Source organism: Schistocerca nitens, chromosome 6, assembly GCF_023898315.1.
Source record: "Schistocerca nitens isolate TAMUIC-IGC-003100 chromosome 6, iqSchNite1.1, whole genome shotgun sequence".
Taxonomy (NCBI): Eukaryota; Metazoa; Arthropoda; class Insecta; order Orthoptera; family Acrididae; genus Schistocerca; species Schistocerca nitens.
The window spans coordinates 212,714,222-212,737,163 of NC_064619.1; the positions used below are offsets into that span (position 1 = coordinate 212,714,222).

The window sequence follows — 22,942 nt, forward strand, 5'->3', positions numbered from 1 at the left end:
ATTTAAGTGTGGCATGCCGATGTTGCCAGGTGTCTGGTAGATCAATTAAAATGGAGCTACATTTTTTTCTTTTTAAATTTGTTCTACAGAAACTGAGAATATTATCAAAATTAACATCAACAACACACTTGTGAGCCTGGAGAAGCAGCTCCAACATTACTATAACTGTCTTACTTCCATAAAAAGTTTGGAACTCAAGGTCATTTGTAAAGAGTACAAAAGCAGGTGAGGGGATTAGATGCATCATCCAGCATTCAGCTACTTCTTTGGGGCATTTTGTGTGAATCACTGAGAAAGTCTGCTAATGTATCTGTGAGAAATTACAGTAATGGTAAGTCCTTATGAAATGTAAATAATTACAACTAATGCTAAAGTGCGCGTCATATATCTTGGCGGCCGAGTTTAGGTTCGTTCTGCGCATCTGACGTCACAAAACACAGTCAGCCAATGAACAGAGAACGACGTTGCCAGATCTCGCTGCAGTGCAGAGCACGGACGAGTGTCTTCAGTTTTAGAAACGTTCAGTCATAAATAAAGTAATAGAACAAAAGCCATGTCTTGATAGCAGACTTTCTTTTATAGAAAGTTTGTAAAAAGTGTTCTTTATACCAATTGCTTCATATTATATTAATTAATTAAACCAAACAAGCAATACTAATTCAGGCGATAACAAGGGAAAGGTGTTTGTATCAATCTCACGAACCGCTTTTTTGCAATAAAGAACAGCGGTAATTGTTTATTTCCTATTGTACTTCGACGAAGCATGAGTAATTCATAGTCATACCAATAGTGTTTGTCAGTATTTTGCTTGACATATTAGAATCCTTATGGAGTATTAGTGCCACGCGAGCTGCGATAGCGTAACGGTTAAAGTGTTGAGCTACTAAGTGAAAAGTTTTGAGTTCAAACCCTGTGTGGTGCATAAATTTTTCTTTATTGAAAAACAATATCGAAGTGTCTTACTTCAAGAATTTTATTCGTTTGAATGGAGTTTTTTGAAATTTCTAGTGCTTTGTCTCTTCATTAACCCTTTCGCTGCTGCAGAAATGTGTTCCCCGCATTCCGCGCTGTGCGCGATTTTGTCATCACTGCACTGCTTGCCTGTGCAGACACACGGTGTTCCGACTGCTTTGACACACTTTATCATTCGATTTCACAAAAACTATTTGGCCCAAAAATTTGATTTTTACACATCATCTTGACTGATGCCTTCCGCCCATAAATGACTAAATTTTGTTTCGATGTTCAACGCAGTTATTGTGCAGCATTAAATGTAGTAAACCATTGCACGGAATTTTGAAGAGTTTGCAGAGGTAAAAGTCCATAGCGTATACTTTCCGTATGGTCGATTTTAGTTGCCACAATGTTGAGAATGAAATGTGGACAAGATACCTAAATTTCACATAAAATTTACTGTATAACAATATCTCATTTAATTTAAGTACCACATAGGTGTCGTATGTAATATTGAGAAATACTCCATCTTTCGCGACTGTAATAAAAGTTTTATTTACACCAGGCGCTTTTGGCTTTATTTTAAAGCACTTCAATCAATGAAAGGTATGGTACATACACAATGGTACTCATGTTCTCTTTCTTGTTTTTGTTCCACAGTCGCAGTTTTACATATGGTACTGAAATATATTCCTCTTCTGCAACTGTAATAAGCGACTTATTTAGACCAGACGCGTTTCTCTCTTTTCAAGCATCTTCAGTGGACAGTATTTTGTCTCCTCCATTGCCAAGTCACCTTTCGTAGTTTTGTGCTGCGGTAACACAATATTCAACATTTTTGTCGGCTGATCAGTGTTTTAGCAAATAAATGCTGTTTGTGTGTGCCACACACAAAATTATATTTGACATAGCTCTGAGCACTTCACTGACAGACGGTATATTCAAGTCCTAATGTTTTTGTAAGTCCACAGTTTTGTTTAATGTATTTTGTCTACTTCCTTTTGATTGATTGAAGTGCTTTAAAATAAAGCCAAACGTGCCCAGTGTAAGTAAAACTTTTGTTACAGTCGCGAAAGGTGGAATATTTCTCAATATTACATACGACACTTATGTGGTACTTAAATTAAATGAAATATATAGGTATCTTGTCCACATTTCATTCTCAACACTGTGGCAACTAAAATCGACCATACGGAAAGTATACTCTATGGACTTTACCTCTACAAACTCTTCAAAATTTCGTGCAATGGTTTACTATATTTAATGCTGCATAATAACTGCGTTGAACATCGAAACAAAGTTAAGTCATTTATGGGGGGAAGGTATCAGTCAAGAAGATAGGTAAAAATCTAATTTTTGAGCCAAATAGTTTTTGTGGAATCGAATGATAAAGAGTGTCAAAGCAGTCGGAACACCGTGTGTCTGCACAGGCGAGCAGTGCAGTGACAAAATCGCCCACAGCGCGGAATCCGGGGTGCACGTCTCTGTAGCAGCGAAAGGGTTAATGTGGCCGTGGTGGCTTTACTTCATGAACTGCGCGCTCCCCCCTAAATGTAAGCTTGCGAACTATGCTATACTATGGCGCTGCTTCTATTGGCGCGTGCGTCGTGTGCAACTGGCAACGCAGCAATCTCCCGCGTCTGGGCGGGCATGCGCGAGCCGCCAAGATAAAAGAATTGAACTACAGCAGCTCACCGCTCACCGATTAGTCGAGATGTGGAGTCACATGAACAAGACCGGTCTTGTAGGAATCCTCTTTTATGGTATCGTGATTAGCTACACACACACACACACACACACACACACACACACACACACACACACACACACACACACACACACACACACACACACACACCTCCACCATTAAGTGAGCTGAGACTGAGCTAAATGGCGCAATAAGCCACATTTGTCAGTACTGGTGTCTAGACAATCTAGATATTGTCACAGAAAATAACTCAGATGTGTTGTAATTAATTTGGGCTGTCATTTAGGGCTTCAACTGGAGCACATCTTTTCCTTTTTGAAAGTGCAATAAGCAGACAGAGGTCTAACACACTGGATTTGAATTCCCATTCTATCTAATCGGAATAAGAAAAACAGATGTTGAGTAGCAAATGAAAGGTGGTGTACTGGCAGAGCTGGGCTACGAAATTTAAATTAATATGTATTATATTAACATGTATTATATTCAAGAAGAATGGAGTAATTCCAATCCCAAAGAAAGCAGGTGTTGACAGATGTGAAAATTACCGAACTATCAGTTTAATAAGCCACGGCTGCAAAATAGTAACGCAAATTCTTTACAAGCGAATGGAAAAACTGGTAGAAGCCAACCTCGGGGAAGATCAATTTGGATTCCGTAGAAATGTTGGGACACATGAGGCAATACTGACCCTACGACTTATCTTAAAAAATAAGATTAAGGAAAGGCAAACCTACATTTCTAGCATTTGTAGAATTAGAGAAAGCTTTTGACAATGTTCACTGGAATACTCTCTTTCAAATTATGAAGGTGGCAGGGGTAAAATACAGGGAGCGAAAAGCTATTTACAATTTGTACAGAAACCAGATGGCAGTTATAAGAGTCGAGGGGCATGAAAGGGAAGCAGTGGTTGGGAAGGGAGTAAGACAGGGTTGTAACCTCTCCCCGATGTTATTCAATCTGTATATTGAGCAAGCAGTAAAGGAAACAAAAGAAAAATTCGGAGTAGGTATTAAAATCCATGGGGAAGAAATAAGAACTTTGAGGTTCGCCGATGACATTGTAATTCCGTCAGAGACAGCAAAGGACCTGGAAGAGCAGCTGAATGGAATGGACATGGTCTTGAAAGGAGGATATAAGATGAACATCAACAAAAGCAAAACAAGGATAATGGAATGTAGTCGAATTAAATCGGGTGATGCTGTGGGACTTAGATTAGAAAATGAGAGACTTAAAGTAGTAAAGGAGATTTGCTATTTGGGGAGCAAAATAACTGCTGATGTTCGAAGTAGAGAGGATATAAAATGTAGACTGGCAACGGCAACTAAAGCGTTTCTGAACAAGAGAAATTTGCTAATATCGAGTATAGATATAAGTGTCAGGAAGTCATTTCTGAAAGTATTTGTATGGAGTGTAGCCATGTATGGAAGTGAAACGTGGACAATAAATAGCTTAGACAAGAAGAGAATAGAAGCTTTCGAAATGTGGTGCTACAGAAGAATGCTGAAGCTTAGATGGGTCGATCTCATAACTAATGTGGAGGTATTGAATAGAATTGGGGAGAAGAGGAGTTTGTCGCACAACTTGACTAGAAGAAGGGATCGCTTGGTAGGGCATCAAGGGATCACCCATTTAGTATTGGAGGGCAGCGTGGAAGCTAAAAATCATGGAGGAAGACCAAGAGATAAATACACTAAACAGATTCAGAAGGATGTAGGTTGCAGTAGGCACTGGGAGATGTAGAAACTTGCACAGCATAGAGTAGAATGGAGATGTAAATTAATATGTAGCATTAATGGGGACTACACTCCAGCTACTCACCATAATCAGTAATTGTCTGCAAACTGGTCATGGTCATTTTTAATAGGTGTACTAAACTAAATTTTGGAAGTATAAGGACACTAGCATTCATAATCTTGATATAAATTTAGTACTATAATCTTTACACAACTCTTACCCTAAAATGCATATTTTTTGGCACTTATAACACGTCAATAAATGTATCTACTCACATATTAACATCTTCCCAGACTGGTAATACTTCAAACAGAAGTATTTTTAAATATATTTTCCAACTTACCTCTAACTCATCCTTTAATTTAGCCAACTGGCAGGCATACCTCTTCAGCAGAGTGCCATTAGAAAGAACTTCATTGACATGAGGTTCATTTTTAATTTTCTTTGCTCTGGATGCAAAACTAAAAAACAAACAAATCAAGTTTCAAGACAAATATTATTTCCCGACTTAATAATGAAAAGGTATTTTGTGAAAGTTACCACAGAAACTTTAATAACTTTTGTTCTTAATCTACATGATCCTCAGCTTGCCCTAGTTTCTCTCTGCAAACTTCCAGATCACAAAGTGTAAAGTGACTGTCATTCCTTTAGTGTCCAAACAAACTTGAGGAAGGCTATTTATTCGTATCATAAATGACAACAATTGAGAATTTATGAATTAGTACATATCCAAAAAAAACACTAAAAATTTATTTCATTAGCCACTCCTATGTATTATGGAGATTAAAGGACTAACACACACACACACACACACACACACACACACACACACACACACACACACACACAGCAGCAGCAGCAGCAGCAGCATTCACAGTAAATTTGCACAAGGCACACTGTAGACAGTACTATTACAGATGTACATAAATTTGGAGGGGGGGGGGGGGGGAAAGAAGAAGAAGAAGAAGAAGAAGAAGAAAAAACTTAGTAATTGAGTAAATGTTTTACTACCAATAAAGATAAACAGCAGCTATTCAGCTTAAGTGAGTATGGAGCAGTATTTTTCAAATTAGAAGCTTTCTTTAATATAATAGCACAGCTGTACAAAGCAGACTCTCATAGGCATTATTTGCATCACTGGTAATTTTTGTTTTGTTGTCTGAATAACATTTCTTCTCTCAGTGCTAGAGAGAACATTAAAGGCAATAGATACTCATAGCATTTCCAACTTAAAAATGCTCAGCCAATCAAACTGTTTATAAGTATTCTTGTAATGGTGCCATGAACCAACCATTACAAGAAACCTCTTTGTCCTCCTAATTTAAGTAATTGTTTTATGTCTATACCTCTCCAACACTTAGAATGTGGTGCCACTAAATAAACTTTTACTAAGAAAAGGATGAATTTATGTTTTATAGTCTATATTAATTGTAAATGTAATTACGTGTCACATGTATGATATGTGAGCAGGGGAGGAGGGGGAGGGGTGGACAGAAGCTCTCGCTGCTAGGGAGAATCTGAACTACCGATGCTGATGAATGTCAAAGATATTGCACCTATAAACTCCGACCATAAAACACTGGCAGCCATCAATCTTACCATGATTTTAAACAGTGAAAATATGTTCCTTGGTCTGTAGGAAATGGTCTAAGCGATTTTTTTAATTTTGTGTATGGAGTCAAGAGTCAGACGACTTAGGTAATGTACATGACTGCATCCTTCCCATTTAAATACGAAACAAGATGTCAAAGTGAGCATATTTTAATCCTCAGTTTAGACACAGTGCAGAAGTATGACTGACAGAATCTTGGACATTATCATAGTGGGAGATTTTAGTACAAAAAGTAGCAATGCCAAGTAGTAACAAATAGGATTCTTTTTGAGACTGAGGTAGGCAGTTTGTGCAGGGTAGTGAACTTCAGTGAGCTGTAAAAGCATTATGCTATTAAATATTCTTTTTGGTGATAATAGTTACAGAAGTATAAAGAACTAAAACATGAAGAGATTCAAATACTGTTGCCTTGGCTGAGTGAACAACAAACAGCCAACATGTAAGGGAACGCAGTTGAGATGTTTATGCAAATTATGGAACAAATAAAGGTCCTAAAACAGTAACAAGAGGAAACAAAAAAAGAAATAAAACATGAATTGTCTGCATTAAGGGAGGAGGTACATAATCTGTCAACAGTAATGATGGAGTACCCATGGCCTCTGGGTAGCTTCTTTGATTAGTAATCAAAATGTCCTCAGTTCTGGTTTCCAAACCCGCCACCAGTTAAATTTTGATTAATAATAACATTGGCAGCCGAAGACTTCCGGCAAAAGAAGTCAACCTCATTCTGCCAATGGCCTTGTCAAAGAGGGCGGAGGAGCGGACAGACATTCAGGGCACACACTTGTCCTTGGTGTAGGAAACTGCCCCTAAAGGTGGAAGAATCGGCTATGATCAATAGCATGAGGATGCAGAAGGAATGAAAACCACTGCATTAAAGACACACAGCACATATGCACAGCACATGTGGCCTGTAATTGAAAAGTGTCATCATGATCTCTCCAATGCATAGGCTCAATCTAGATGTAGGAGAGGTCAGTGAAGTGAAATGGATAGACGATGAGGATTTCTGGTCAGATGGATATAGAGTAGTATCAACAGCACTGGAAAATGGTATAACAAGGACTCGTTATGAATAGGAAGGTAGGACAGAGTGTGTTACTGTGAACAGTTCAGTGATAGGATTGTTATTAGAATCGACTGCAAACCAACACCAATAATGATAGTTCAGGCATACATGTTGACATCGCAAGCTGAAGACGAAGAGGTAAAGAGAGTATATGGGGATTTTGAAAGGGTAATACAGTATGTAAAGGGCGATGAAAACCTAATAGTCATGGGGGACTTGAATGCAGTTGTAGTAGGGGAAGGAGAAGAAGAAAAGCTTACAGCAGAATATCGGCTTGCGACAAGGAATGAGAGAGGAGAAAGACTAATTGAATTCTGTAATAAATTTGAGCTAATAATAGTGAATATTCTGTTCAAGAATCACAAGAGGAGGTGGTATACTTGGAAAAGGTGGGGTGATACAGGAAGATTTTAGTTAGATTACATCATGATCAGACAGATGATTCCGAAATCAGATACTGGATTGTAAGGCGTACCCAAGAGCAGATATAGACTCAGATCACAATATACTAGTGATGAGAAGTAGGCTGAAGTTTAAGAGATCGGTCAGGAAGAATAAATAGGCAAAGAAGTGGGATACGGAAGTACTAAGGAATGACGAGATATGGTTGAAGTTATCTAAGGCTACAGATACAGCAATAAAGAATAGTCCAGTAGGCAGTACAGTTGAAGTGGAATGGACATCTCTAAAGAGCGCCATCACAGAAGTTGGGAAGGAAAAAATAGGTACAAAGAAGGTAACTGCAAAGAAACCATGGGCAACAGAAGAAATAATTCATTTGACTGATGAAAGGTGGAAGTACAAAAATGTTCTGGGAAACTCAGGAATACAGAAATACAAGTTGCTGAGGAATGAAATAAATAGGAAGTGCAGGGAAGCTAAGATGAAATGCCTGCAGGAAAAATGTGAAGAATAATTGTCGGCAGGACAAGCTCGGCATACAGGAACATCAAAACAACCTTCAGTGACATTAAAAGCAGGGGTGATAATATTAAGAGTGCAATGGGAATTCCACTGTTAAATGCAGAGGAGAGTGTGGATAGGTGGCAAGAGCACATTGAAAGGCTCTTTGAGGGGGTAGATTTCTCTGATGTGATAGAAGAAACAGGAGTCAATATAGAAGAGATAGGGGATCCAGTGTTAGAATCAGAATTGAAGAGAGCTTTGGACAACTTAAGATCAAGTAAGGCAGAAAGGGTAGAAAACTTTCCACCAGAATTTGTAAAATCTGTTGAGGGAAGTGGCAACAAAACGACTATTCACATTAGTGTGTAGAATGTATGAGTCTGCCAACATACCATCTGACTTTTGGAAAAATATCATCCACACAATTTCAAAGACTGCAGGAACTGACAAGTGCAAGAATTATCCCACAATCAGCTCAGCAGTTGATCAGTTTGGTTTTAGGAAAGGTAAAGACACAAGGGAGGCAATTCTGACATTGCATTTGATAATGGAAGAAAGACTAAAGAAAACTAGAGACAGGTTCATAGGATTTGTTAACGTGGAAAAAGCGTTCGACAATGTAAAATGGTTGAAGACATTTGAAATTCTGAGAAAAATAGGAGTAAGCTATACAGTGAGACAGGTAATATGCAATATGTACAAGAGCCAAGAGGGAATAATAAGAGTGGACAATAAACAATGAAGTGCTTGGATTAGAAAGGGCATAAGACAGGGATGTAGTCTTTTGCCCCTACTGTTCAACCTGTACATCGAAGAAGCAATGATGGAAATAAAAGGAAGGTTCAGTAGTAGGATTAAAATTCAAGATGAAAGGATATCGATACGATTCGCTGATGACATTGCTACCATAAGTGAAAGTGAAGAAGAATTACATGATCTGCTGACTGGAGTGGATGGTCTAATGAGAATAGAATAAGGATTGAGAGTAAATCGAAGACAGACAAAAGTAATGAGAAGTAGCATAAATGAGAACAATGAGAAACATAACATCAGGAATGGTGAAATATCTGAACATAAGCATGAATCAAATCAGAGAATTTTTCAGTTAGAGGCAAGACAGGGCAAATAGGGCAAAGAAGTAGATGAAATGAAGGAGCAGGGAGATAAGTATTCTATATGGATTAAATGGCTAGCAAAAGACAGCAAAAGAAACATACATAAATTAACAAAAGGGAATAAGCCTTAAAACATGTTCAAAAATTCAAAGATCATGTGGATGGCAAAATTGGCAAGACTCAGAGGTGGGTCTGAGATAAGCAACGATCGATAATAAGATGCTTGACAGTATGAGAGTGACTCAGTAAGGTAAACCAATGAGTTTACCAACAGCAATTGGTCCAATATTTCTAGCCTGCTTTCATTGTGTAAAATACACTGCTGGCCACCGTAAATGCAACACCCTGAAGGAAGCATCCGAATCAAGTGAAATTTACACCATGGGTTTGCAGCGATGAGATATGCAACTGATTAGAATTTCAGCGCAGACGCACATCACGCGTGCCTGTGGCGCCACCTCATAGCACCATGTAAGGCTTGGCGATTTCGACGAGTGTACATTCGGCACGTGTGTTTACCTTGTGGTTGTTTCACAAGACGATCAGTTATGCCTCGTAGACAACAGCGAACATCTTTTGATCAAGTATCCGAGTTCGACAGAGGAAGGATAGTGGCTTACCGTGATTGTGGATACAGAGAAATTGCTAGTTGTGTTGGACGAAACCAAACAACTGTAATGCGGATATGTGACCGTTGGATGCAGGAGGGTACGACGGACCGACGTGGTCGATCGCATTCACCTCGGTGCACCACTGCACGTGCTGATAGGAAAATTGTGCGCATGGCAGTGACGGATCGCTCAGTGACATCCCGACCCACAGCACAGCACATTGCGTCTGTAACGCATCATCCAGTGTCTGCGTGTACCATTCGACGCCGTTTACAGCAGAGTGGTCTGTCCGCAAGACGTCCATTGCTTCGTCTACCATTGACGCAGAACCACAGACGTCTCCGTCGCCAATGGTGTGATGACAGACGGATGTGGACGGCAGAATGGAATGACGTTGTCTTTACTAACGAGGCACGCTTCTGTCTGCAGCACCACGATGGTCGGATTCGAGTGTGGAGACACTGTGGAGAGAGGATGCTGGACAGCTACATTATGCACCGCCACACTGGTCTTGCACCGGGTATTATGGTATGGGGCGGTATTGGATATTACTCTCGCACGCCTCTAGTACGCATTGCCGGTACTTTAAATAGCCGGCGCTACATATCCGAGGTGCTGGAGCCAGTTGTCCTTCCTTACCTTCAGGGCTCGGCCACAGCCATATTTCAACAGGATAATGCGTGACCACACGCGGCACGCATTGTCCAAAGGTTCTTCATCAATAACCAGATTGAATTGCTTCCCTGGCCGGCTCGCTCTCCTGATCTTTCGCCGATAGAAAACATGTGGTCCATGGTTGCTCAACGAATGACCCAGATTACATCCCCAGCTGCCACACCAGATGATCTTTGGCAATGTGTGGAAGCTGCTTGGGCTGCTGTACCCCAAGAACACATCCAACGTCTCTTTGACTCAATGCCGAGACATGTGGCAGCGGTGATCTCCAACAATGGCGGCTACTCTGGCTACTGATTCTGGCAGGAACCACATGCCACAGACGTCTGTAAACGTAATCATTTGATACTTGATCAACATGTTATCTACAAAATAAATTTTGTTGTGCTACCTCTTGTCTTTCTTGGTGTTGCATTTACGGTGGCCAGCAGTGTAGAAAGAAAGTAAACAAGAACTAGTTTCATTTTCAGCAGATGAAATAGTTCAACAAAACAGAGAGAGACTGATAATCAAGGTATGGAAACCAGCCACCGCTACCAATGAAATTTGCTCAAAGTCTAGTAATTCACGAACAAATGCCACATGGTAGTACCATACAACAAGGTCAAATATTTAAGTTGGACGAGTTGCCTATGGACAACGTAAAATTAATCATTAAGAAATGAATGGACAATATAGTGAAATTACTTGAGGAAAGGTTTAATGATAAACTTGAGAAATAGTTTCACTGAATTACGAGGAAGTAGTTAGGTTACTTTGATCTGTACAGATAGTAAAGATGTATACACTTGAGGAATCACAGTGTTAAGTAAAGTTACTCAAACAATAAAAGAACATGATGGGAATCACCATGATGAAAAATATTTTATAATAACTACCAGACCACGACGGGATGGCTGTCACTATACTATAGAGGTTGGGAAACCAAGATCATACAAATGCAGTATAAAACAAACAGGAAAATGGTGTAGGAGACTTGAATGAAGCACTAGCTGTAACCATCAGGACATAAAAAATATTTATAGCAGCCATCTTACATGTTAACTTGTTGTAGTAAGTTCTGTATGTAATGTATTGTAACTCTTATTTCATGGTGTGATGTTATGTATGTGAACAGTATAATTTGGAGTGAGTATCAAGCTGGGGGATGCAGCACAACACGTAGAATGACTGATAATACGAGAGGATAACAGTGATTCTGTTGTTTGATAAGTACAGTAACTGGAGAGATGTTTGTTGTTCAGAATGAGTCATACAAATGAAAGTATTGATGAATCAGTGCCAGGTGATTTTAAGTATCATCATTGTGTGTAGCAAAGAATGGAAAGGAACACGAATGAAGGAAAAGGATTGGTCAGGTTTAGGTAATGGGAAGAGTAACAGAAAAGTCACACAGAACCCCGGGTTAGGGCAAACTTCTGGATGGGATGAGAAGTAAAGACAGACTGACGGTATCTACACCGGATGCTATTTGAAAACCTGAGAACATAAAAGTGGAAGACAGGGTAAAAAAAAAAAAAAAAAACGTGGGGCAATCAATAAGAGATGAAACCTAGAAATGGTAGAGAGGTGAGGGTGGGGGTTGAAATAGTGAGGTCACATACATAAATAGGAGCAAGGAAAAGGAATATTCACTGGAAAGAAAAGCTGAGACTACAGCAATTAAGGTAGTTTAGGCTAGGTTGATGGCAAGAGCCAAACCCATGTTGTGAAGCTAGTTCCCACCTACGCATTTCTAAGAAACTTGGGAAGGGTGGGAGAATCCAGATGGCATGTGTGGTGAAACAAGCACAAAGGTCACAACATGTTATTGAGCATGCTCTGGAACAGGATACTGTGTGTAGCCAGTATGCATTCTCGGTCTATGCACATTCATCATTACTAACAACCTGGTGGTAATCATATCAATGTAGAAGGCCAAGCAGTGTCCATTTAACAGTTCGTACAAGGTGTGTGTTGTTTCACAGGTTGTAATGTACCAACTACAGGATTGAAGGAAGACATCGAAGCAATACAGGGCAGACAGCTAGCTTTGTTATCGGTAGGTCCGAACAACACTTAAGTGTTACGGAGATGCTTTGGGAAGTCAAATGGGAATCCCTGGAGCAAAGGCGATGTACTTTTTGAGAAACACTAATGAGAAAATTTTAGAGGACAGGCATTTGAAGTTGATTGTTGAACAATTCTACTGCTGCCAACATACATCACGTGTAAGGACCATGAAGATAAGATACGAGAAATTAGAGCTCATATGGAGGCGTACTGACAGTCATTTTTTCCTCACTCTTTTTGTGAGTGGAACAGGAGGAGAAATGACAAGTAGTGGTACAGGGTACACTCCGCTACACACCATACAGTGGCTTGCGGAGTATCGATGTAGATGTAGAAAAGGTTTCACCTAAATTTGAAGATAAAAAAAAATCATGTCACCCCTAAGGTGACATCAATAATTTATTTATTTTACAATTAACATTCACATAAGAGATCACATGAATTGACATTGGGCAGGCAGACACCTGGATATTACATACAGCATGAGGCACATCACTACGGGCAGAAGGTTTGATAGTTGATGTGGCCAGAAATTAGATGGGTGTGTCATTTGCACAAGAAATGAGAGACTAAGTAGAATGTTTTACAACAATCTTTCGGTGGTAGACTTCCCATGAGCCAACAAACATGCCGAACGACTGTGTCGAAGGGGACTCACCATACTGGTCTGATATATGGTATCTCGATATACCCAGAATGTTGGAAAATAGTCCCTGTAGTTTCCAAATCCTTCACGTTAAGAACTATTTGTTTTAATAAAATAGGAAAAAAAGCAATGGAGGATACAACCTCATGAGTTAGTATAGACTGATTAATTCACAAAACCAGCCTTCTTCTTTTCTTCTTCTTCTTCTTCTTTCTTTTGTTACAGACAAGCTATAAAAGATAATAACACTTTGCACATGTCAATGGATGGGGGAGGGTTCAAAGCATTACCACAGCTGTGCTGTTGTTTGTTTGCAGCAACATAGTGACTACACCACAAAAGAAATCTTTGTGCATGTTGGAATTCGCACAAAGTCAATCCAGTGTTCATGTACAATGTGCATTCCAGCATCGATTCAGCATAAAGCCACCTCTGGACAAGCAGATTTATGACTGGCATACAAAATTCTTGGAAGCTGGTTGCATAAGCAAAGGGAAGAGAGAGAGAAGATGAGCAAGCTAGAAATTTCAACTTCCTCTATCGATGGCGTGTCATGTTCTGAAACGAAGCCCACATCTGAAGCCTTAGGGCGGGTTCACACTAAGCGCGCCGTGCCGCGCCGCAAACTGTGCTGCGCCGCGTCGTGCCGCGCAGTTTTCCGGCTGTTGTAGGTACATCAAAGGAAGTGGAGCGTTTGCGCGCACTCAGTTTAGACGGGGGTTCGTCTCGCTCCATCTTCAGACCATGTGCGCACTCCAACTGGAACACAGTGCGCACCTCAGAGCGGCGCGGCGGGGCACGGACAGCGCACTCCTCTCTGTTACAGCTGTGCGCGGGGTGCAGCAACGCGGCACAGTGCGCTCAGTGTGGACCCGCCTTTACAAGTTGCAGTTACTGCAGCAGTTGAATCACAGCAAACATAACAGCAGTTGCGAATTTTGCACTTCTGTTCTCAAGGATGTGGCAGAGGACATGTTTTTTTGAATAACTGATCTTTTTGGACAAACTGAAGTTTCACCTTTCGCGTGTAGTGAACTGCCATAATGTAAGAATTTGAGGGTTACAAAATCCTTGTGTCATCGTCGAAAATGAAAGAGACTAATTGAAACTTAATGTGCTTTTTACTGTTTCTGTTCACAACATTTAAATGTCTTTCCTTTTTGCAGGGAAAACTGACAGGAATCTCACACCAGGACATGCTGGAAACTGGGTGTTTCCTCTACTTCAGGAAGTGCCCAATGATTTAATTTTTATGCATGACAATACCCCACTCACTTTTACGTTGAGGTGCAGCATTATCTGAACATCATCATCCCACAATTTTGGATTGGAAGAGATGGACAACAAGATCTTGTACATTGCTTTTGTCCTCCCAGGTTACCAGGTCTCACACCTTACTAGTTTTTTTCTGTGAGGGTACATAAAAGATAGTCTTTGTCCCACCAATGCCAGCTACTCTTCAAGAGCTGAGAAATCGAATTGTTGAAGCTGTCAGTTCAATAAACATGGACTATTGATCGGTGTGTGGAATGGAATAGACTAGTGTTTCAATGTTTCTCAAGCAACACATGGCACATTCATGTTGTGAATGGTATAGTGTCTGGACAAAAATATAGCTTTAAACCTTCCTCTATCAAGTGACGTGCACAAGGTGTTTTCAGCCATTCATAGTTTGTCTATAATAAACAACTGAAATATGTTCCTTCTTTTTGAATTACCCTGTATATGAATGCTCCATTGAAAACGTTCATTTCTAAATTAGTACCTACTTTTCAATGTACTAATTCTTTTTGGACATTGCTCCAAGTGTCTGAAACAGCATCTGAATAGCAACAAGTTATTATTTCTCACCAATTATGTGGAAGTAGTGTGTTGTGTATGAAGAGGCTACAGGCGATGTATGCAGTTACAGTCAGGAAGGTCGCAGTTCGCAGTAATAGACGGCAAATCATTGAGTAAAACTGAAGTGATATCAGGTGCTCCCCAGGGAAGCGTCCTGGGACCTCTGCTGTTCCTGATCTATATAAATGACCTGGGTGACAATCTGAGCAGTTCTCTTAGGTTGTTCGCAGATGATGCAGTAATTTATCATCTAGTAAGGTCATCCGAAAACCAGTATCAGTTGCAAAGCGATTTAGAAAAGATTGCTGTATGGTGTGGCAGGTAGCAGTTGACGCTAAACAACGAAAAGTGTGAGGTGATCCACATGAGTTCCAAAAGAAATCCATTGGAATTCGATTACTCGATAAATAGTACAATTCTCAAGGCTGTCAATTCAACGAAGTACCTGGGTGTTAAAATTACGAACAACTTCAGTTGGAAAGACCACATAGATAATATTGTGGGGAAGGCGAGCCAAAGGTTGCTTTTCATTGGCAGGACACTTAGAAGATGCAACAAGTCCACTAAAGAGACAGCTTACACTACACTCGTTTGTCCTCTGTTAGAATATTGCTGCACGGTGTGGGATCCTTACCAGGTGGGATTGACGGAGGACATCGAAAGGGTGCAAAAAAGGGCAGCTCATTTTGTATTATCACGTAATAGGGGAGAGATTGTGGCAGATATGATACACGAGTTGGGATGGAAGTCATTAAAGCAAAGACTTTTTCCGTCGCGGCGAGATCTATTTACGAAATTTCAGTCACCAACTTTCTCTTCCGAATGCGAAAATATTTTGTTGAGCCCAACCTACATAGGTAGGAATGATCATCAAAATAAAATAAGAGAAATCAGAGCTCAAACACAAAGGTTTAGGTGTTCGTTTTTCCCGCGCGCTTTTCGGGAGTGGAATGGGTAGGGAGATGGTATGATTGTGGTTCGATGAACCCTCTGCCAAGCACTTAAATGTGAGTTGCAGAGTAATCATGTAGATGTACAGTTTCTGATTGTGACAATCTTTATAATGATGATAGCTCTACATTCCCAAGTCATAAAGCTGTTTCAACATAATGGGTGAATGATTCCAGAAGATGGCTTTTGTCTTCACTGGTCAGTCATACACGTAGCTGGTTGTGTACATGTTCAAAGTATTTAAGTCCCAATCTCTTGCACAGTTTTGTAATGTCCAGGAGAGCAACTGACTTTTTTAGAATCTTTGTTTTAAGTCCTGCATGGCAACGCAAAGCTCATTCTATACTATTTCGCAGTTTTTATAAAATTTCTATTAGACATTTTCCAAATTCAAAGAGCTTGTGATGCTTTGCTTCGCTTTTATAAATGGCTAACAAATGGATAATTCCTTTCTGTAGTGAGTATTTGTTTCTTGCTAAAGATAATGATGAACAAGATTGACGAAAGTATCTTTAGTAGTGCACAAGAGAAGGTGTTCACCAGATACAGCTGTCTTCTGTGTGCTCTTGTCAAGAAAGAATAGATACCAAACTCGACTAATTATTAATCTTGTGCTAATGTGAGATTCAGTTTCAAGGATTACGATGCATCTATTAATAAAAACTGACCTTTTTATTTGTGGCTATCCTCCTCCTTCCCAAGCCATGTCATTTTATTAGAGTCCAATAATTAATAGTAACAAGTACGAAAGAGCAGTGTTATCCTCCAGTTTACAATATACAGAATGCTAATATGGCAGGGTTTGAGGTGTTGTGGTATCCTCAAATTAAGATTGTCGTTGGCATGCAGCCTGTCCTGACTAATTAATAATGAGCACCTACGCACTTGAGTAACTGGACACTGACATCCTACTGATACACATATTGTTCCTTAAGTGTTAGGTTTCATTTGAAGAAAAGCATTCTTTCAGTTACAGTGATAAGGTGGAATTAATAAATACTGGCACAAGTTCTGGTGCCTTTAGTGTGATGTAGAGGGTAGCATAACTATCTGGTGTGCTGTGGGTTGCCGGTTCCAACCCAACCAAAAGCAATTACTGTATTTGTTTTGTATTTATTATTATATATGGCTCTCAAAATACCTTATGTTGGGATATCTGGAATATTTGATGGTTAAATAAATATTAGCTTTCTGGAACATTCATCATTTGCATAATAACTGAACTTTACGTCCAGGAGATTAGTTCTGTTCTGGCTGAAGGTTGGTGTCAGTAATACATGTGCTTTCAGCAATAAGTGTTGTGTTTGATTGATGACCCTGCCATCAGATTTGGGCTTGATTGTGTTGTCAGTTTGACAATATTTTCAACTCCCCAACAAGCCTGCTACCTTTCAAGGTGGCTCTCCCCTTTAATCAGTCCATGCATGACACCCGTATGCTCCAAAAAGCTGCACATGAAAATCTGATGTTTCAGGGATTATATGTTAGGTTCTATTGATCACAGAGATAAGGGGTAAAATGTTTTCAACAGCCCTTGGTCTAGTGATCACTTGTAAACCTACTGGAAGAAGCAGCACACTGTAGCTATCCTACTGTATAGGGCCAAAATTTAAACATTATACACTTCCTCCAGCCCAGGCAAATTGAGCAAATTGGTTGGTTCTTTTGCATTACACAGTGTGTCTCAGTTCTGTTACAGCTGCTTGTGCGAAATTCCAATCTGCAATGCTATCTCACTGCGAGTTGTAGCATTATGATCCTTGAAGTTTCAACAACAGCTGTGCAGAAGGCTAATGTGCTAGCTTCACTGCAGCAGGCATCCTAGCACGAATGTAACAGTATGTGTCAAATACTTGTTGAAAAAATGCGGGTGGAGCAGTGAGGCAACAAGTTTTTTTGAGTCCTCCGGCATTTTTGGGTGAGAATTCGTCAAATTTGATCCAAATATCAAGAGAGAGGTTCCTGATCAGTCCTTCACGACAATGCCCCAGCCCATAAACTGAAGTTTGTGTGCAAGTTTTTGGCCAGCAAATGGATCACAGTCCTGGATCATCTGTCATATTCACCAGTTTGGCCCAGCTGACTTCTGGTTGTTTGTGAGTTGAAGTTAGCAAGGAAAGGACACAATTGTGATGCAGCTGAGGACATCCAAGAAACTTTTATTGCAGTACTAAATGCAATTCCAAAAATTGGCTATAGTGTGTTTTAAAATGCTTTTACAACAACTTTAGCTGTGTGCTCATTCAGGGGGAGATTATTTTGAACACACTCAGTGATTTTGTGAACATAAGCCATGGCTTATTTTTCATAGCCAGTCCTAACAGAAATGCGACACACTGTGTAGGTGTGGTGTAGGGTGGACCTTAGGCACCTTATAGAAGCATCATCTGTGCATAGACAGATCCTGAGAAACCCCAAATAACCATTATTATGCATATGTAAAACACCAATTGTGGGGATGGCCACTTCTGTAATTTCAATTCATGGCATATCATCACAATTTTCACCTATGTCCTTAAGATGATGTTCTAGGGAAACCTTTAAACTTTTTTGATATCATTATCTGTACAGAGATCCAGACATTAAAAGTTGCTGTACTACTGCACATATAATATGCATGTCATTTCCGGTATGGGGTGTAAATGTAGTTTTAACTGACATAGTGAACTCATGGTGAGGGTTCTACGGTCATTGAAAGGGTTCTGAAGTAACCAAATCATATTTTTAGTCATCATTTTTCCCACCAGTAAAACTTTTTAATGCACTCTCTCTGCATAATGGGCACTTCACCCCTAAAGAAACGTACCCGAGTTGCACTGCAGTGAGAAAATCAAGTAAAAAGCATCTTAACATGCATGAAAAGAAATTAAAATTACTGCCAAACTGGAATGACTGCAAATTCAGTAAAATATTTCTAACATAATTTTTACCTTTTTAGGATACAAATCATAAGCCATGTGTTTTCAGCTCCAAGGTATCGAGAAAAATGCAAAGCAAACGATTTTGTGATAACTGGACATTATGCTTGCTTATTTGTTGTTTATGTGTGTCAGTATATAAATGAACTGTTAAAGCTTTAACTAACCACAGAATTCATTTTATGTAAGTAGCACCAGGAAAATGAAGGGAACTAGAGGAAAACTGCTCCTGCTGTAGCACAAAAAATGCAAATATGTCCCTCTTAAAAACACACAGACAAAAGTGGGAAACCAGCTGCGTCAATCCTCATTCCACCCTCCTCACCAAAAATTTTGTCATGCAAAATATATTTGTGCTGAAAGATAGTAACAGAGAGATCATGGCAATGGAAGAGAGACGAGACAGTCTCAGTGTGGCCGGAGGGGCGACAGGTGAGGAGGGGGAGGTGGGGGGGGGGTTGAGAGAGAGAGAGAGAGAGAGAGAGAGAGAGAGAGAGAGAGAGAGAGAGAGAGAGAGGAGGGATAGATGGTCAGTAAGAGACAGTGGCAGTATGGCAGTAAAAGTGAGTGAAATTTATAGAGATAGAAGCAGTGTAAGCAAGAGAGACAGGAGACCTTAAAAATGAGAGAGAAATGAGTGGAGATGGAGACCATACATAGGTATGGCACTCAGAATCCTCCCAAAGAGGCAAACTTTTACACACAGGAACGGGGGAGGGCATCTTTTGGATCACAGTTCTTAACACTTGGGTAAAGGGGAAAAATAAATTGGCCTACCCAGAATTCTTGATCTGCTGAGGTATGTTGGAGACAATGGCAGTGGAAAAGACAAAAGAAGATCGTGTAAGTGAGTGAAGAGTTAGTGGCATTGGGGTATACCACAAATCAATGGAAGAGAAAAAAAACAGTGGGAGAGAGAGATAAAAAGACAGTGGGAGAGAGAGGGAGATGCTGAATGTAAAGGTTTCACTAAGTTCTGTATTAAAAGAATGTGAATATGTTCGCTTGCCAAATTTTTTGGTTAGGAAGGCAGAATGACGATTGAAGAGATGGTTCCCACTTTTCTGTCAGTATTTTAAAGAGGAACATATTTGCCTTTCCCACTAGCAGTATAGGTTAGTTGGTTGGTTTAAAGGGGGGGGGGGGGGGGGGACCAAACTGCAAGGTCATCAGTCCCATGCTCCCAGTAGAACAATTACCCAAGGGAAAGAAGAAAATAAAGAAGATGTACAGCACAATAACAGGAGAAAGGAAGAACCAGAAGAACGACAGAAGGACAATGAACACTACAGTGGACAAAACAGGACAAGAAAACCACAGAGACACAAGAAACAGGGAGAGGAAATTAAAAACAAGAAAACAGGTTACCATGCCTGGCTGACCATGAGAATGAAAAAGGAGAAGCCAGCCACTCTGCAACACATTAAAACATTCACCCTAAAAGCCCTAGGGTGGAGGACACAGAGGGACAAAAGACATGCACTAAAACTCAGATCAAATGATAAAACCCATCCTCACGAATAAAACTTAAAACTAAAGCTGCTGTTGAGGCATTGTCACCCAACACTGAAGGTAGGGTGCTGGGAAAGTTAAAAATCTGCCGCAGAGTGGCTAAAAGTAGGCAGTCCAGCAAGAGGTGGACAACTGTCATTTGGGAGCCACAGCGACACTGAGGCGGGTCCTCACGACGGAGAAGGTAACCATGTGTGAGCCACGTATGGCCAATGCAGAGTCGACAAAGGACAGCTGATTCCCTGCGAGAAGTCCGCAGGGAAGCCACACATTTGCAGTCTCCTTAATGACATGCAATTTGTTGTGCATACTGTTATGCCACTCCGTCTCCTAAAGCCAAAGAACCTTGCAGCGTAAGACAGAACACAGGTCAGTTTCAGAGGTGCCCATCTCCAGGAGCAGTTTCCACATAGTCTGTTTGGCCAGCCTGTCAGCAAGTTCATTGCCTGGGATTCCGATGTGTCTTGGGGTCCACACAAACACGACTGAACGACTGGACCCGTTCCAGGGCAGAGATGAACTCCTGGATGTTCGCTACCAAAGGATGGCGAGGGTAGCACTGGTTGATAGCATGTAAGCTGCTCAGGGAGTCAGAACAGAGAAGAAACAACTCACCAGAAAAGGAACGGATGTACTGAAGCGCACGAGATATGGCCACAAGCTCTGCAGAGAATACACTGCAGCCAGTGGGCAAGGAACGCTGTACAATATGACCTCTGTGGACATATGCGAAGCCAACATTACCATCAGCCATCGAGCCATCAGTGTAAATAACTTCAGAGCCCTTGAACATGTCAAGAATCGAAAGGAAGTGACAGCGGAGAGTGGCGTGTTTGCAAAAGGTCCAGACGAAGCTTTGGCCGAGATGTAGACCATTGAGGTGTACGTGAATGGGTCTCAAGTAGTGGTGAGGTGGTAAAGAGAAATACTCCAGTTCGGAGAGAAGGAATAACATGTGAACCGCAATCGTGAGCCCTCACCTCGGCGGTCGATGTGGTAGATCAACTGTCGCAGGTGGAAAAAGGAGATGGTAATTCGGATGCTCAGGAGAACTACAAATGTGTGCAACATAACTGGCAAGCAGTTGTGCACATCGGATCCGCAATGGAGGGTTCTGTCCTCCACTAGGACACTGGTCACCGGATTCGTTCTAAAAGCTCCCGTCACTAGGCGAACGCCACAGTTGTGAACTGGGTCGAGGAAACTCAACGCTGACGGTGCCGCCGAACCGTAAACCCAAACTCTCATAGTCAAGGCGGGATTGAACAAGAGCTCTGTAGAGCTACAGCAGTGTAGAGCAATCTGCACCTCAGTTGGTGTTGCTCAGGCAGCAGAGATCATTGAGGTGCTACTAACACTCCCACTTAAGCTGACGAAGGTGAAGTAGCCAAATCAATTGGGCATCAAAAACCAGTCCTAAGAATCAATACGTCTCTACTATAGTGAGTGGATCGGCATTAAGATAAACTTCAGGTTCCGGATGAATGATACGATGCTGACAGAAGTGCATGATACACAACTTCGCGGCTGAAAACTGGAAGCTGTGGGCTAGAGCCCATGACTGCACCTTGTGAATGGCTCCCTGTAGGTGCCGCTCAACAACAGCAGTACTGGAGGAGCAATATAAAATGCAGAAGTCATCCACATACAGAGGAGAGACCACTGGTCCTACAGCTGCTGCTAGGCCACTGATGGCCACTAAAAATAGAGATACATTCAATACGGAACCCTGCGGGACGCCATTCTCCTGAATACGGGAGGAACTATGGGAGGCACCAACTTGGACATGGAAAGTATGGAGTGACAGGAAGTTTTGGATAAAAATCTGGAGCGGACCCCAGAGACCCCACCATACAATGTTGCAAGGATATGACGTCGCCAGGTCATGTCATATGCTTCACATAAGTAAAAAAACATGGCAATCAGATGTTGGCATCTGGAAATGGATGTTCGGATGGCAGACTCGAGGGATGTAAGATTACCAGTGGTAGAGCGACCCTGGCAGAAGCCGCCCAGACATGGAGCCAGTAGGCCACGTGACTCCAGGACCCAACCCACCTGCCGACACAACATATGTTCCAGCAGCTTACAGAGAACGTTGGCGAGGCTGATGGGCTGATAACTATCCACATCAAGCGGATTTTTACCGGGTTTTAGCACCGGAATGATGGTGCTCTCCCGCCATCACACCAGATACGACTGAAGACAATGAGGAGACATCGCCTGTAGTCAGACGATAGATGTTTAATCATCTGGCTGAGGATCCAATACAGCCCAGGAGCTGTGTTGGGGCAATGTGCAAGGGCACTGAGGAGCTCCCACTCTGTAAATGGAGCATTATAGGGTTCACTGTGGCGTGTAGTGAACAAGAGGACATTCCTTTCCATCTGCCGTTAGTGCTCAGCAGATGCGTTTGCATTGGTAGAGAGCACGCCATTTATGTTAACACCATGGACACCTGTTGGGGTCTGGTACCCAAAAAGACATCTGATCTTCGTCCAGACTTGGGAAGGTGACGTATGGCACCCAATGGTTGACACATACCTCCCCCAACACTCCTGTTTCCATCGTTTTATAAGCAGGCGAACACGGGCACAGAGCCGCTTAAAGGCTATTAGGTGCTCTAGGGAAGGGTGC

General features: G+C 41.2%; 1 protein-coding gene across 1 annotated transcript in view; it reads right to left on the reverse strand.

The window, feature by feature from the left end:
- LOC126263130 (uncharacterized) overlaps positions 1-22,942 on the reverse strand; it is a 252,741-nt gene that overhangs the window by 133,758 nt on the left and 96,041 nt on the right. Inside the window, exon 7 of the mRNA XM_049960152.1 lies at positions 4,740-4,857. Coding sequence (XP_049816109.1) covers positions 4,740-4,857 — 118 coding nt within the window. The remainder of the gene's footprint in view (positions 1-4,739; positions 4,858-22,942) is intronic.